Below are 17,934 nucleotides of genomic sequence, written 5' to 3'. Positions count from 1 at the left end.
AAGGCGGATTCTTAACCACTGGACCACTAGGGAAGTCCCCGTACCAAACTTTTAAGGAAAAAATAATATTAGTTCTATACAAACTCTTACAGACAATTGAAGAGGGGGCAATAGTTTCTAACGTATTCTAAGAGGCCTTGATACCAAAACCAGACAAAGACACTACAAGAAAACAACAGGCCAATATCCCTCATGAACACAGATGCAAAAATTTCACATGAAATTTTTATTTTAGCAAAATTTTAATTTTATGTATTGTTGAATTCAACAATACATAAAAAGGATGATATATCACAACCAAGTGGAATTTATTCAAAGAATGCAAGGCTGGTTCCATATGTGAACATCAAAGTCATTCACCAAATCAACAAACTAGAGACAAAAAGTATTTGACAAAATTTATATACACTCATTGGAAATTCCCTGGTGGTCCAGTGGTTAGGACTCGGCACTTTCACTGCTGGGGGCCTGGGTTTGATCCCTGGTCAGGGAAGTAAGATCCCACAAACTGCATGGCGTGGCCAAAAAAAGAAAATTATATCCACTCAGGATAAAAACTCACAGCAAACTAAGAATAGATAAGAACTTCCTTAAGCTGATAAAGAGCCTCTATGAAAAACCTATAGCTAATGTCATACTTAATGGTAAAGACTGAATACTGTTCCCCTGAGATCAGGAATAGCAGAAGGGTTTCTACTGTCACTACTCCTATTCATCATCATCCTGAATGTCCTAGCCAGTGCAACAGGGCAAGTAAAATAAATAAAAGACATATAGATTATAAAGTAAGAAATAAAACTATTTATAGATGGCATGATTGTCTATGTAGAGAGTCCCAAAGAACCTACAAAATAGCCACTAAACTAATAAAACCAGAAGATAAAAGTTAATGTACAAAAATCAGTTGTATTTCTATATACCAGCACTGAACAACTAGATAAATAATTTGGCAGTTTTTCTTTTACTTTTTATTGTTTTGATATTATTAGATTTTTAAAAATTTTATTTTTGGCTGTGTCAGGTCTTAGTTGTGGCACGTGGGATCTTTGTTGCAGCATGTGGGATCTTTCGTTGCAGCTCTCGGGCTCTTTGTTGAGGCACAAGGGCTTCTCCCTAGTTGTGGCGCATGGGCTCTGTAGTTTGCAGAACTCGGGCTCTCTAGGTGAGGCGCGCACACTCAGTAGTTGTGGTGTGCAGGCTTAGTTGCCCCGCGGCGTGTGGGATCTTAGTTCCCCTACCAGGGATCGAACCTGCGTCCTCTGCATTGGAAGGTGGATTCTCTACCACTGGACCACTAGGGAAGTCTCTTGGCAGTTTCTTATAAAGTTAAACATACACTTACCATATGACCGAGCAATCCCACTCCTAGGTATTTACCCAAGTGAAATGACTACCTTTGTTATACAGAAACCTGTATGTGAATGTCTTTATAGTGGCCTTATTCATGATCACCAAAAACTAGGAAAAAAAAAAAGACTCCAAGATAACCTTTAACAGGCGAATAGATAAACTGTGGAACATCCATACGATGGAATAATACAGGCAACAACATGGATGAATATCAAATGCCTTATGCTAAGTGAAAGAAGCCATACTGTACGTTTCCAACTATATGACACTGATGCAATGCAAAGTGAAAATAATAATGACAGAATACAGATCAGTGTTTGTGAAGGGCCAGCATATGGATGTGGGAGAAACTGACTACAAAGTGTTATAGGGGAATATAGAACTATTCTATATTTTTATTGTGGTGGTGGTTATACACCTATATATGATGTTAAAACTTGCAGAACTACAGTAAAAAGGGTAGATCTTACTGTACATCAGTTATACCTTAATAAAATAAATTGGAAGAAAATCAATGTCATTTGCCATACTGAATAAAAACAAACAAACCAACTATAAGATCATAAGATCACCTCAAGAAGATTATCTCAAAAAGATCAGAAACCATAAGGTCATCTCAAGAAGATTCAGAAAAAACTTTTGAAAAAACCCAACATCTATTCATCATAAAAACTTTCAGCAAACTAGGAATAGACAAGAACTTCTTCAACCTGATAAAGAACATATACAGAAAACCTATAGCTAATATCGTACTTAATGGTGAAAGGCTGAATGCTTTCTCTCTAAGATTGGGAACAAAGCAAGGATGCCCTCTTTTCACCTATTCTATTCGATATTTTATTGGAGGTTCCAGCAAGTACAATAAGGCAAGAAAGTTTTTTTTTTAAGGCATACAGAATGGGTAAGGATAAATAAAATTGTCCCTATGTGCAGATGATGTGATCGTCTATGTAGAAAATCCAGTGACAGAAAGCAGACTAATGGCTGCCTGGAGATGGGGCATAGAGGGATAGACTGGGGAGGGGAGGGAGGGATTACAAAGGGGTACGAAGAAAGTTTTGGTCCTGATGGACATTGACTTTATCTTGATTGTGGCGATGATTTAATGGGTGCATATCTGTGTCAAAACTTATTAAACTGTACACTTTAAATATGTATAACTTATTGTAGGTAAAGTATACCTCAATAAAACTTAAAAAATTAACTGAACAGGGGCAGGGATAGAAAGGGTTCACTACTCATGGTCTTTAACAACCGTTCAGAGATAATCATATCTTTAGGAAATAACGCTTTCAGGTAGAACTCCAGATTTTGTAGTGTTTACTTCTAAACGAAAAGACAGCTACTTCCCATTTTTTCCTATCCTCAATGTACATAAGACAAATGGCAGTTCAAGTTGTCCATACCTTCACTCGAGCTGTAGTGCCTTCCATTCCACGGCTCTGAGTCTCCTTCCGCTTTTCTGCGACCTCTCGTTGTTTTTGGAGAGCATCCTTGAGACGCTTGTTGGCAGCTGCTGCCTAAATAAAAATGGCTCATAGTAATGTTGAATTGAAGGGTAGAAAGAACATTCTTCATTAATTATGTATCTGATGATTCATACAGCTAATCATCTGAGAAATACAAATTAGAACCCAGTGAGATGCTTTTACTCAAACCCTGGAGTGGCTACGATGAAAAATAAAATGACTGACAATCCCCAGGTTAGTGAGGATATGGAGCAACTGAAACTCCTATCCATGGCTGGTGTGAGTAAACTTTGGTACAAATACCATGGAAAATGGTTTGTCATTATTAACTAAACTTGAACATACACAATCCCTGCGATTCATCATTTCCCCACTAGGTATAACTCACCAGAAATGCTCACGTACCTGTGCCAAAAGATACTGAAATGCAAGTTCAGAGCAAACCACCCCTACGTGCAACAGCATTGGTGTTTATTACAATTCTACTACCAAATGAAAGAAACAAGATGCACTTCATTCTCTGTAATTCCCTTCAAAACCAGGAAAAATAATTTGTAGTGTTACAAGTCAGGACAGTCGTTACCTCTGAGGAAGAGGGAAGGACTTGTCATTTGGAGAGAGAACAGGTGGGGGGTGGGGATGAAGTTCTAAGGTTCTAGTAGTGACTTGTTTGTCTTAGGTTGATGGTTGTGCAGGTTTTTTCACTTTGGAATAACTCGTGGAGATGTACACAATATTTGTGCCCTTTTTAGGTATATATATTCTACTTCAATAAAAGAATTTATATTAACATAATAAAAAATAAAGACATTCTAATTTCTAGCATATTATTCAAGAAAAATAAAAAATTCTATGGGTTTGAATTCTTATAGGAACGACATTTATAAGTCTCCATGTACATAACACTGGTGAACAGCTACTGCTTTAAAGTCTAGGGGAGGCACACAATTTCAAGGAAGCACTGCAGATTGAAAGCGTCTGGAAATGTCATATATCAGAATTACTCTGCTTTTTGTTTTGTTTTGTTTTGTTTGGAAAGAAGCAAGCCCAATTAGAAAAAATCCTTATTTGAATAGTGCCATTTTCATCAGGTTTTTATCTGCTCACAGTTCATGACAAACAGGGATCAATACTTAGGAACTGCTGGTCAAGACTGTTATCCCTAGTTTCTCAGGACACTGGCTCATTTAAGGGATACTACTCTGCCATCATCCAAGCCTGAAAGTGATAATACACCTGACCTAGCAGATTGGATTTTCTTACCTCCTCAGTTTTACGTCTGAGCACATTAGACTGTTTCTGGAAGCATCTTTCAAGTTTGAGCAGTTCATATTGCCTCTTACGGTCCTGAGAAGAAAAGAGTCAGACTTTTCATTGCTATTCAGCTAGCTAAAATAAAACCTTATAATGTAACTGAAGAGTCTTTCAAAAAAAAAAAAAAAAAAAGAGTCTTTCAATGGTATAGTCATTATGGAAATCAGTATGGAGGTTCCTTAAAAAATTAAAAATAGAAAGACCATATGATCTGACAATCTCACTACTGGGTATATATATATCCAAAGGAAATGAAATCAGTATCTTGAAGAGATATCTGCATTCCCATATTCATTGCAGCATTATTCACAATAACCAAGATATGGAAACAACCTAAGTTGACAACCTAAGTTGACCTAAGTTGTTGACAAATGAATGGATAAAGAAAATGTGGTACGTGTGTACAGTTGATGCCTGAACGACGTGGGGTTAGGGGTGCCAACCCCCATGCAGTCGAAAATTCGTGTGTAGCTTTACAGTTGGCCCTCCATATCTGTGGTTCTGCATCCATGGATTCAACCAGCTGCGGATAGTTTAGTAGTGTAGTATTTACTATTGAAAAAATACATGTATAAGTTGACCCACGCAGTTGAAACCCATGTTGTTCAAGAGTCAACTGTATATACAATGGAATATCATTCAGTCACATACAAGGAAATCCTGCCATTTGCAACAACATGGATGAACCTGGAGGTCACTGTGGTAAGTGAAATAAACCAGACTGAGAAAGACAAATACTATATGATCTCACTTATATGTGAAATCTAAAAAAGTCAAACTCATATAACCAGACAGTAGAATGATAGTTACCAGGTACTGGGGAGGGGATGGGGGCAGTGAGGAAAATGGGGAAAGGTTGGTCAAAGGGTACGAACTTTTAGTTATAAAATGAATAAGTTCTGGGGATCTATGTATAGCATAGTAACTATAGTTAATAATACTATACTGTATACTTGAAATTTGTTAGGAGAATAGATCTTAAGTGTTCTCCCTACACTGAAAAGAAGGGGTAACTATGTGAGGTGATGGATGTGTTGCAATCAGGAAATGTGATATCTCCAAATTTATTATTCTCTTTAAAGATTGTTATAACTATTCTGGGTCACCTGCATCTCCACATGACTTTTAGGATCAGCATGTGAATTTCTACCAATAAGCTAGAGGAAATTTGGTTGGGATTGTGTTGAATCTGTAGATCAATCTGAGGGGGTATTCCAACTTAAGAATATTAAGTCTTCCCATCCATGAGCATGGATTATTGTTCCATGTATTTAGATCTTTTTTTAAAATTAATTAATTTATTTTTTGGCTGTGTTGGGTCTTCATTGCTGCGTGCAGGCTTTCTCTAGTTGCGGCGAGTGGGGGCTACTCTTCATTGTGGTGCGTGGGCTTCTCATTGTGGAGGCTTCTCTTGTTGTGGAGCACAGACTCTACGCATGCGGGCTTCAGTAGTTGTGGCGCACGGGCTTAGTTGCTCCGCAGCATGTGGGATCTTCCCAGACCAGGGCTCAAACCCATGTCCCTTGCATTGGCAGGCGGATTCTTAACCACTGCGCCAGCAGGGAAGCCCTATTTTGATCTTTAATTAATTCAATGATGTAGTTTTTAGTGTATAAGTCTTACACCTGTTAAGCTTATTCCTAAGTATTTTATTCTTTTTTTTTTTTTGCAGTGCGCGGGCCTCTCACTGTTGTGGCCTCTCCCGTTGCGGAGCACAGGCTCCAGAAGCGCAGGCTCAGCGGCCATGGCTCACGGGCCCAGCCGCTCTGCGGCATGTGGGATCTTCCCGGACCAGGGCACGAACCCGTGTCCCCTGCATCGGCAGGCGGACTCTCAACCACTGCGCCACCAGGGAAGCCCAGTATTTTATTCTTATTGATGTTATTATAAAAGGAACTTTCTTAATTTCATTTTCAAATTGTTAGTGAATAGAAACACAACCAAATTTTGTGCATTGAACTTATGTCCTGCAACCCTGCTGAACACATGTATTAGTTCTAATAGTTTTCAGTTGATTCTCTAGGATTTTCCACATACAAGATCATGTCACCTCTAATAGAGATAGTTTTGCTTTTTCCTTTCCAATCTGGCTGCCTTTCATATATTTTACTTGCCTAAGTGTTCTGGCTAGAGCCTCCAGGACAATGTTGAATAGAAGTGGCGAGAGTGGATACCCTTGTCTTGTTCCTGATCTGATGAGGATTCAGCTGTTAATTTTATTGGGATTTCTTTGTATGTGAGGAGTCATTTTATCTTGTTGCTTTTAAGTTTTTTGTCTTTGTCTTTCAACCATTGGACATGATGTGTCTTGGGTGTTGATCTCTTTGCATTTATCCTACTTGTAGTTGATTGAGCTTCTTAGATGTGTAGATTAATGTTTTTCATCAAATTTAGAAAGTTTTCAGTCATTAGATCTTTGAATATTTTGACTGCTGTTTCATTTATTGTTCTCATGGAGCTACCAGTCTCCTCTTAATTGCTCACCACCAAAATTTCCATTGTTTTTGGCAGCACCTTTAGGTTTTAACTTCCCCAGACTCTGTCCCCAAATAAAGTCAGTCCCCTTAGGGAGAGCTGTATTCCTATGGCCTGCCCCTCCCCCTGGGCAGAACCCTCTGCACCACTGCTTAGGACCTGGGGGTGGGGACAGAAGCCCACTTCTCTGAGTGACATCTCTGTTCTATGAGTAGGCTGCTGGCCAGTGGCAGCATACCCTATTTTTCTTGGCTGGTCTCGTGACATGGAACCTACATCCTATGATTAGATGGGTTATGGTAGTCAGACCCCAGTAGTCCTGGTCTTTTGCAGCATGGATACAGCTTCCACCCTCTGCATGGAGGCTAGGTGGAAGAAGGGATCCCCAGATCTCTTGGCTTCTCTTGCCTGAAACAAAGCTTCAGCAACACGGAGCTGAGGGGGATGAAGGGAGAGAGTTGGTCGTGGCTCATATGCCACAGACTATTGTTGTTCTTACTCAGATTTAGTAGATTTCCTTGAATAATTGTTTCCTTGCTGTATGCCCTTAGGACAATACATTTCACCAGTTGTGCTTCTTTTGCTGGGAAGAGAGTCCACAAAGCTCCTCATGTCACCATTCCTGAAGTACTTCTCTCATTTCTTGACCCAACATATCACATTCTGGCCAATTCTAAAAATTACCCCAAATTAATGTCCTTTCCAGTGTGCTTTCCAAGAACATTGTTACTACTCTAATTCAGGCCCTTATTATCTTTCTGGATGATACAATATCTGCTTAACTTGTGTTCTGGCCTCCAGTTTCTCAATACTTCAGTTTGTTCTACACCTGACTCCCAGATGTATCTTTGGAAAGCAGTACTTTGCTGATAGCACTTTGTTTCTCAAAAACCTTAAAAATCTTTACACTGCTAACAAAATACAGTTCAAACTTCCTAGATCTTTAACAATCCAGATTCAACTTGTCTTTCCAATGGAATCTTCTCCTACTATCTTTCATCCCACCTGGATCATTCGCTATTCCTTGAATATTCCTACAAAGTTGTCATCTCTGTATCTTTGTTCCTGCTCTTCCATTTATCTGGAATGCCTGCATTTATCTCTTCAAAATCCTCCCTATTCTTCAAGGTCTTTTCAGTCCAACTGGAAGTGTGCTTCCCTTTCTTAATTACATTGGTATTTTAGACTATTTGTAAAGCACAAGTCTCTTTATTTCTTGTATTGAAGAAAATCATGCTTATGTCTCATTTTCCCCTTTAGACAAGACCGTCTTCAAGAGCAAAACACATATACTACTCATCTTTCTATTTTCCATGGTATCTAGTGGATAGTATCTTGCACGTAGTAGACGTTTAATAAATAGTTGTTAAATTCATGAATGTATCATATATTTAGAGATACCAGCTGTTTGAAGAGAAGCTTTAATGTTAGCCCAGAAAAGGGTTCATTAGGTAGGACTTTGAGAAATTGTAGTTACTTACCCGTTCTTTTAACTGGATTACTTCTTTGTCTTTTTGTTGCTTCCACTGTCTAAACCTCTCAGCATCCTCTTTCATCTGACGCATTAACTGTACCCGCTGGTTTTTCATCACCTGTAGAAACAAAAACCAGCACGAATAGTAGTCACCTGCACTTATTCTGGGCTGATGTACAGATGGATAGACTAACCATTAAGAAGAGAGAAAAAAATCCAGAGCTGAGCTGAGAAGCCTGCCAACAGATTTTCTGATTACGTTTGCAATACCACTTGCTATGCTTGCATAGACTATACAAATGAACGCTCTGAATAATAGAAAAAAATGTACCTACAAGCTAAATCCAGCCCTAAATTCACTGCATATAAATGAAATTTCAAGGAAGTACCTACTAAGTCTCAAGGACAAATCTACCTAGCAACCACTGTATTCGAACAGTTTCAGTACAATGACCTGTAACCACCACTTTGTACGTGTCAGAAGTTGAACATTCAATGACTGAAAATTTTCTCCGTGTGTCTGTTGTTTTGCAACCACTTTGCAAAATTATTCCACATGATCATGGAAAGTGGTCAGAATGTCACCACTAAATATTAAGGTATCCTTGCCTTTTGGTTTCAGAGAATCTAACACTAAAACTCAGAATGTCAAAGCAGAGTTTTGTTATTTAGATTCTAGATGGCTAACACAATGTCCTACAAAAGGGACTTTTGTAGAGATTCAAACACTTGAAATGATGGGCCCTGCCTGCTACTTTCTCACCTGCAAACACCTCTGTAGTATAATTCTAAATAAAACACCTATGTTTGTAAGTTTCTATAGGGTAAATGCAAGGATGAGAGTTTATTACCCGTATTTCCTGGTTCAGTTTGGAGACGGTATGCTCTGTGGATTCTTTCAGCTTCAGAAGTTTAGACTGCTCGTTCAGTTTCTTCTTCAGATCAGCTATTTGACCCTCTAGCTCCTGGAGACGTTTCCGGCGGCGCTCACTCAACCTAAACACAGATGTTGTAGGAATGAGGACTAGCAGCAGCAAAGTCTGACTCCAAAAGACATAATATTAGACTCCCAGGTTCACAACCCTGATATATATAAAATAGGCGACCAGTCACATAGCCATCTTTAAATAATGAATCCCACCCAAACAACCAAAACCATCTCAACACTGGGAGCTAAAGAGTAAAGGAAATTTTTTGCATAAGTAACAATGTAGCTACCTCAATACACTACTCTCTCACAACTCTGCATTAAAAGGATGGTTCTTTGAAGGCATTTCACTTCAGTTGAGCGTAAGGAATAATTCCGATGATTGTTACACAAGTCTGAGATAGAAAGTAAACATTCAACTTTTAAGAACATGAACTTTAGATACTATAGAGAGATATAACAGAATCACTAAGTAAAAAGAAGGTAGAATAGCCAATAAAGACAAAGGTCTAAGGGAGTGTAGGATATTCTGGTAATTTGTCTTGGTTTTATTCTTAACTGGCTAAGGGATGGCTAGATTGATTTTTCATTTGCTAGTCTGTGTATTAATTCTATTCACAAACGAATTTACCATCAGCACAGAGACAAAGAAACTGTTGCTGTCTGGTAGGTCTGATAATCTTTCAAAATACAGCTCAAATGCTAACTTCTTATAAAGCTTTCCTTGATCATGCCAGCCTGAACTGATATCTCCTGCCTCTGAACTCTTAAAGCCATTACTGCCTAAGAAATTTATTTGGCTGCTAATCATATGCTGTGTTATGGCATTCTTTTACTGTCACCATGAGATGTTACTTAAAATCTCAGTTCCTTGGCTTTTCTTTTGTTTTAGGTCTCCTCTCCATAATTAGGTTTAAATCCTGTAGGGGCAGGAAATGGCTCTTTCACTTCTCTGTTTCGTCTATGGCTCTTCATACACGGTTTGGGACTTGAAATAATAGTATTGACTTTTTTCTTACTTGGCTTGGTTGACATCCTTCTTTGTTGTCTGAAGTTCAAGAACCAATTCTTCTTTTTCCTTTTGCAGATTGATGACTTCCAATTCTAGATTTTTTATGTTATCCTAGAAATGTTATAGGTCGAGAGAAAGAAAGCATTACAAGGCAAAGCAAGAAAATCACTTCAACATCTCATGTCTTAAGGAACTAGGCATTCAACTTTACCACTTCGATTGCACACTAAAAGCATTTGTACTTGATTTGATGGAGAATGAAGTTATATAGTGGGAAAAGTACGAACTTGGAATCCAAAGGCCTGGGTTTAAACCTTGAGTCCAGCACATCCTACCTAAACAACTTAAGGAAAGCCATTTCATCTCTTTTAGCCTTAGTTTCTATGCAAACAAGAGTTAATGTGGCAGGCCTGAGACTGATATCCTAAAAACAGACCTGGCTTGCAAGTTGGACCTCGGCTCATGTCTGGGATCTTGGATTTTGGTAGGATTCCCACCATCTCCCAACTGATAAGAGTGGCTCATTATGCATAAACTGTGTAAACAGTATGATTTATCCTGAACACATGCTTTCCTTCTGGGAGTCTAGATTTTTTTTATGTGCTAGGCAGAGAATGCCTACGTGAATTACTGCTGCTAACAATCCTGGACTCCTAGGCTCAGGGGAGCTTCGCTGATAGACAACATTTCACACATGTTGTCAAAACCCATTGCTGGAGGAATTAAGTAAATACTATGTGACTCCATCGGAAGAAGACTCTTGGAAGCTTGCACCTGGTTTCCTTCAGACCTTGCCCCATGTGCTATTTCCCTTTGCTGATTTTGTTTTGTATACTTCCACTGTAATAAACCTTACACTGAGTCCTGTGAGTGCTCCTGGTGAATCATTGAACCTGGGGGTGGTCTTGGGGACCCCCGAGAGTTTTCCTATCTATGTAAACAACTAACACCACCTACCTCACAAGGTTGTTGGGAAGACTGAATAAGATAAAAAGTAAAGATATTTTGTAAACTGTAAAGAGCTGCACAAACATTCTTATATTCTGAACTTTCAAACGTATGCATTCAATAGCAACTGCAGTTCTGCATGCACTTAGAAAACAAATTCTAGAAACTGAAGTTTGGTAGTTTTTCCAAGGTTGGGAAAACTCAATGAACAGATTCCTTCTTGTTCTCATAACCAAAAAAAGATGAAAGGAAACTGGCTGAATGAGTGGTTGGTAGCCAAGAAGATTATACGAGGGCCTTAGACCAGTACTGAAATGACAAAAAGAAGCAGAGGCAGGTTAGGTGGGGCTGTATCTAAATAGGCAAGAGCTATTTTCCATGAAGTATACTTTTAGTCCTTTCAATCTAATCAATGAAGACCAATCTCACTGCTTTATATACCCTGTATATTTAAACTGGCAATAACGTGTGTGTGTGTGTATGTGTACTTATAGAAGTAACACATGAAAACATTCTTGTAAAAAATAATCCAGATAATACATATAAAGGGCAAGTCCCCTTGACTGCCCCACCGCTGCCAAAATTCCAGTCCTCTCTCCAGAAGTAACCATTGTCATCAGCTTGGTTCAGATCTTCCAGACATTTTTTTCCTAGACACTTACATACTATGTATATGGACATGTACATATTCTAGACATTTACATAGAAATGTAAATGCCGTGTGTGTGTGTGTGTATTTACTAAATATATTGTGGTAAATGCCTAGAATATATAATAATATATGTAAATAAATAGATTTTAAAATAATATATATACACACGTGTGCATATATGTATGTGTATGTGTGTACTTACTGAAATATGTTAAAGACAAACAGTTACATTATATGTAGATAATATTCTGTAACTTGCCTTTTTTTTTAAAACTTTGTCTTGGAGATTTATTTATATCAGTGCCTACAGATCTATCTCATTCTTTTTGTTGCCATAATGAAACATTATTGTACATGCCTTCTGTGCACACGTGCAAGGTTTTTCTAGGGTAGAGACAAGTGGAATTACAGGGTCATGGGGGTACACATTTTCAATTTGAATAGATACTGCCAAATTGTCCCCCAAAGTGGTTATTCCAATTTACACTCTCGCTAGCTATGTATGAGAGTACTTATTTCCCTGCACCCCTGTCAACATTTGATATTGCTACACTTCAAAATTTTTACCAATGGGATGGGTAAAAAAATATTATCTTGGGCTTCCCTGGTGGCGCAGTGGTTGAGAGTCCGCCTGCCGATGCAGGGGACACGGGTTCGTGCCCCGGTCCAGGAAGATCCCACATGCCATGGAGCGGCTGGGCCCGTGAGCCATGGCCGCTGAGCCTGCGCGTCCGGAGCCTGTGCTCCGCAACGGGAGAGGTCACAACAGTGAGAGGCCCGCGTTGACTCCTGGGCTATTATAATTCATGGTAGTCTTCACTAACAAGAACTTATACCTCCTCAGATTTTTCTATAGCAATTCTTTACAGTGATAGGAAAAATATTGTTTAGAACAAAAAACTACCTTTATTTCTTAGAAAAAGAGAGACATTTACATGTGATTAAAAGGTACTGTTAACATTAAGAATTTATTTCCTTTTAACTTTAAGGTTTGGAAGCTCAAGCATATTTGATTCCAAGGGAATAAAAGGACAAGTTATCCTACTACAGCTATAGCTATAGATCATTACTAGCACCCCCTCATAGGGTTAGAAGTACACTGGGGGAACATATGTTCCTGCGTTTCTAGGCAAGAGTACAAGAAGAGAGGAATAATTTCTCAGCCTTACTGTTAATCCTTCGTTTATCCTGGAAAGGCCAAAATACGTTCAACCTAAAAAAGGCTGCATGTTATGTCCTGTTAGTATGGAGGATTGAGCTATGTATTTAACTTGCTCTCTCCTGAAACCCACTAAAATGACCTCCCAAAAGGGTATAAATCAACATGGATGAAGAGAGCAGTCAAGAGATACAAACAAACTTTTTTGGATGAGGAAAATAGTTGGATAAGTGGTAACTGAATTAGAGTAGAAAAAACTAAACCATGACTCCTATAGGACAAATGTCAAGAAGTAACAAGCCAATTTGTACCATAGCACCACAAAGAGAAGAGGTGTCCTCTCTGGAGAGGCTGAACCTGACAGGCTGGACTCATAGGCAGCAGACACAGCAAAAGGCAGGGATAAAGTAACATACTACTGATAGGGGATTAAATAAAAGTCTGTATAGAACTGGAGAGACTTCAACTCCCTTATTTCCTCTGAGTTACCAGAAATAGGGCATATTGCTACTCTCCCCACACAACTCCAGGCAGGAGAATGAAAGATTTCTTTATTGGAAACTGACCAGCCCAGAGAAACCTATGCATACAGAACTTCCTATTGGCTATTAGTGTCTCACTGTTAAATATGAATGGACAACCAAAGATCACTGGAAATTTGAAGAAAGCTTCTTACATGAAAGACCAAATCAAACACACTAAAGAAAGGAATTTGAACGAAACAGAGGCAAGGCAGGAAGAAGAAAACTTCAACAAAATTTAATTTCTATCCTTAGAGATGAGCACTGCATCCATGAAAAAAAAGAAGAGAAGGCTATAAAAAGGAACAATTAGAGGATTTTTAAAAATCTTAGAAATAGGCAAATAAAAAAATTCACCAGAAGGAGTGCAAGGAAATCTCCCAGAGAATGGAATAAAAAGACAGAGAAATAGAAAATAGGAGAGAGGAGATAAGAAAAGCAGAGACTAAATCAAAGAGATCCAATATCTGACTAAGAGGAGTGCAAGAAAAGAAAAAACAGGGACTTCCTGGTGGCATAGTGGTTAAGAATCTGCCTGCCAATGCAGGGGACAGGGGTTCGATCCCTGGTCCAGGAAGATCCCACATGCCATGGAACAACTAAGCCCGTGCGCCACAACTACTGAGACTGCACTCTAGAGCCCATGAGTCACAACTACTGAGCCCGCGTGCACAACTACTGAAGCCTGCGCACCTAGAGTCTGTGCTCCACAACAAGAGAAGCCACCACAATGAGAAGCCCGCACACCACAGCGAAGAGTAGCCTCCACTCGCCGCAACTAGAGAAAGCCCATGTGCAGCAACGAAGACCCAATGTAGCCCAAAAAATAAATAAAAATAAATAAACTTACTAAAAAAAAGAAAAGAAAAAACAAAGAAAATAGAGAGATGGGCATTATTAAAGAAATAATACAAGAAGACTTCCCACTAAAGAAGAATACAAATTTCTAGGTTGAAAGGACCCACCAAGCACCAAGCACAATAAGTGAGAACAGATCCACACCAAGGCACATGATTGTGAAATTAAAGAATACTTGGGAACAAAGAAAAGATCCTGAAAGTTGCCAGAGGGGAGGAAAATACAGGTCAAATAAAAAGAATCAGGAATTATAATGGACTTCTAAACAGCAACATTGGAAATAGAAGACCATGGAGCAAAGCCTTCAAAATTCTGAAAAACGATTCCACTGTAGAATTCTAAACCCAGCCAAACTAACAAGTGTAAGAAACACCACCATCACCACCACCACCACAACAACAACAAAAAGCTATTTTCAGGCATGCAGTGGTTTAAAAGGTTTTCCTTTCATGTACACTTTCTCAGAAAGTTGTTTGGGTTGTACTCCACCAACACAAAGGAGTAGCCCAAGAATGAGGAAGACATGGAATCGGTTTCAACACAGAGATGAGAAGTGAAGCAGGTTCCCAGGACGATGGTCCCAGGCTGATGGCTGGGCAGTAGGCCTAGAGAAAGCAAACCAGAACAAAAGATTCCAAGAGGGTTGTCTTCAAGAAAGAAATGGATTGATAAATTACCTGGTATGTTTGACTACTGAGAGGAGCTTTATAATTCTGTTAAGAAGTTTGGAGATAAATTATTGACAGGTAAATAGCAGACTAAGTAAATGAAAAAATGAGATTATTATTACTATTGTGATTATTATTATTATTATTATTGGCCATGCTACGTGGCTTGAGGGATCTTAGTTCCCTGACCAGGGACTGGACCCGGGCCCACAGCAGTAAAAGCCCCCAGTCCCAACCACTGGACTGCCAGGGAATTCCCAAAATTAACTTCAGGAAATGCAAAAGGCTGTATAAGAAAGGAAATGGAATCATAGTACACTATGTGGCTCAGTTATAAAACTTACGTAATCATAAAATTTAAACACTAAATATTCATTTAATCAAAAAGTGTGATATAACCATTTTGAAAGATAGAGGTGAGGCAGTGTGCATGGGGGGATGTATAAGAGAGCTATATTCCCATCTCCCATAGTGAGAAGTCAATTGAAAATGTCCAAAAATTTTAAAGTGACATAATTATACTACCAACTCTTATCTAGAAATCTGGAGGTAAATGCCAGAAGAAACAGCTTAAAGAACTTAAACTATAAGCCTAGGGAATACGGGAGAAGGTAGTAGGGCAGGATATTGCTTTTATTTTTCTGAGCATTGTACTATTTGACCTGTAAAAATGATATACATGCATTTGTGTGACATAAATAAAAAATAAGTTTCAAAAAAGTTAAGACTGTGATAACAAAAAGGAAATAACACCTCTACTGGCAACTCAGTTATTATTTTGTGAGCAACTTCTGCCCTATGGGAAAAAAAGTGGTGAAAATTATTTAGGAGAAACACTTTTCTTGTTTTTACTCTGAAAACTTAGGGGAACTGGTGGTAGAAATGTATGAGTAATACAGGGATTTGTCGAGAACAGCATATAGGACTTTGGGGATGATAGGATATAGCTGAATGGGAAAGCAATCCACCCTTCCCCCTACCAGTTCTGCTAACATCCCTTTGTGGATGGGAAATACCGGGCTACAGGGGAAAATAAGGTCTGGAGCAAGAGTAACCTTGTGGACAACCTAAAAGCCCAAGACTTGTCTTTAAGTAAAGACCTGATTATTAATTAGCAAGGGCCACTTAGGACTACCACTAGGAAAAGCAGTTTAGCCATTTGCCAAGTCATGTGACATCCACTACAAGTGTCTTCATAATTCTCACTATAACCCAGACCGTCTACTAAGAGATGTACCTTTCTTAGAATCCCAGCATAGTTATTAGAACAAAATTTCTCTACAAGTAGGGACCACATTTATTATAACATTATCTAACTATTTATTAAATACCTGTTGCATAAGTAAGGTATTAGATTAAATGAAAGAAAATTAGTTTCTTTATACTGAATGTATCCTTTTTTTTTTTTTTGCGGTACGCGGGCCTCTCACGGTTGTGGCCTCTCCCGCTGCAGAGCACAGGCTCCGGACGCGCAGGCTCAGCGGCCATGGCTCACGGGCCCAGCCGCTCTGCGGCATGTGGGATCTTTCCGGACCGGGGCACGACCCCGTGTCCCCCGCATCGGCAGGAAGACTCCCAACCACTGCGCCACCAGGGAAGCCTGAATGTATCCTTTTTTTAACCAGCAGTACAACTCCAGTTGTACTATGCACATTATGTTGCCTTGTCATCATCAAAAACGGTGTGCCTGTTTTCTTCCCATACTACTAAAGAGAGATGGTAGACATGAACATTACGTGCCCTAGTAAATATTGTACCTGGTACTGGAACTCGATAGGCTGTAGTTGGCTGTCATTCTGAGTCATTTTCTTGGCTAGGGCCTCTTTCAGTGCAAGGGCTTTATTCAACTCAACCAGCTCCTTAGACATCTGAGCTTGACGTAGAGCATGCTGAGTGGTGAAAGCATCAGAAGACCTGCTGCTCCCTGGACTGATTTCCACTTGCTGGAAAAGATCAGGATAATGATTTGTGAGAGGAACAAGCAATTGGAGTTCCTTAGGCACTGTTTCATCAAGTCTCACAGCCACTTCTCCATTATCAGTATCTCTGTTCTTTTTTTTTTTAAGTACCTCTGTTCTTTTAAAACTGTAGCTTCTCAAACATTTGCTTTAAACATCAGAAGTAAATTGAGCTAACCTATTTCTCTGCTCTCACAAGAACCTTATTTCTTATATCCTTTAACTGATTCTTTTAGAGTGAACCAAGTTTCTTGCTCTTTCCTTTATGCGTCTGGCCAACACTTTTTTTGTGTGTGTGGTACGCGGGCCTCTCACTGTTGTGGCCTCTCCCGTTGCGGAGCACAGGCTCGGGACGCACAGGCTCAGCAGCCATGGCTCACGGGCCTAGCCGCTCTGCGGCATGTAGGATCTTCCCGGACCAGGGCACGAACCCGTGTCCCCTGCATCAGCAGGCGGACTCTCAACCACTGTGCCACCAGGGAAGCCCTGGCCAACACTTCTTACTTTTACCTTATTAGAGGAGAGAGGGCTCTGGAAATGGCACTTTGGTAATGGTGGAAATGGAGAAGAGGCTTCATTTATTCTCACAGAGCTGACCTCTGGCACCTGATTTACCTCCTATCTTTCTTCTTTCAGAATATAAAAAATACCAACATATATTTGTTTTAGGGAGAAAAAGCTGTCTCTAGCAAACCACTGTCCATCCTTTCATTCTGACTCTACTCTATAGCCTTCAGCAAATATCTAACACATTTTATCTATTCTTGCAACTTGAATGCTCAAAATATTTTCCTTGGTTCTTTTAGCCCTTAACCACTGCATCCACAGAAACGTATGTCGAGAAAAAATTTTCTTCCATTTCTTCTCTAATGCTTTTTTGACTCTGCCATAATTTGCTAATTTGTTTCCTTCTTTGTCTTAACGTGCTAGACAGTTGATGCAGAATACTAGCAACTAATAAGAAATCAGTAAGCCAGACTGCAAATATGGAAAGTGGCATCCCTGAGCAGCTCTGCTGAGCAGTTATACTATTAGAGAGAGATACTATCCAAGTTAGGGATTTTATAGTTAACTGAGGTTTACACTCAAGATTTCTGGATTTCCAAGGCATTCTATATTGAGGATGGTAGCAATCAGGGAGTCTCTTC

The 17,934-nt window shown here is 39.3% G+C and overlaps 1 protein-coding gene across 1 annotated transcript in view; it reads right to left on the bottom strand.

Annotated features, from left to right (window-relative positions):
• The window catches only part of KIF4A (kinesin family member 4A), a 131,998-nt gene that overhangs the window by 30,983 nt on the left and 83,081 nt on the right, over nt 1–17,934 (bottom strand). The window contains exons 14-19 of the mRNA XM_079727180.1: nt 16,586–16,771; nt 10,030–10,133; nt 8,934–9,078; nt 8,090–8,200; nt 4,083–4,166; nt 2,757–2,870 (exon numbers count right to left, since the gene is read on the bottom strand). Coding sequence (XP_079583306.1) covers nt 2,757–2,870; nt 4,083–4,166; nt 8,090–8,200; nt 8,934–9,078; nt 10,030–10,133; nt 16,586–16,771 — 744 coding nt within the window. The remainder of the gene's footprint in view (nt 1–2,756; nt 2,871–4,082; nt 4,167–8,089; nt 8,201–8,933; nt 9,079–10,029; nt 10,134–16,585; nt 16,772–17,934) is intronic.

This window comes from Hyperoodon ampullatus (assembly GCF_949752795.1).
Source record: "Hyperoodon ampullatus genome assembly, chromosome: X".
NCBI lineage: Eukaryota > Metazoa > Chordata > Mammalia > Artiodactyla > Ziphiidae > Hyperoodon > Hyperoodon ampullatus.
The sequence above is the reverse complement of the archived record's forward strand: the minus strand, read 5'-3'. Positions and strand labels throughout refer to the sequence as shown.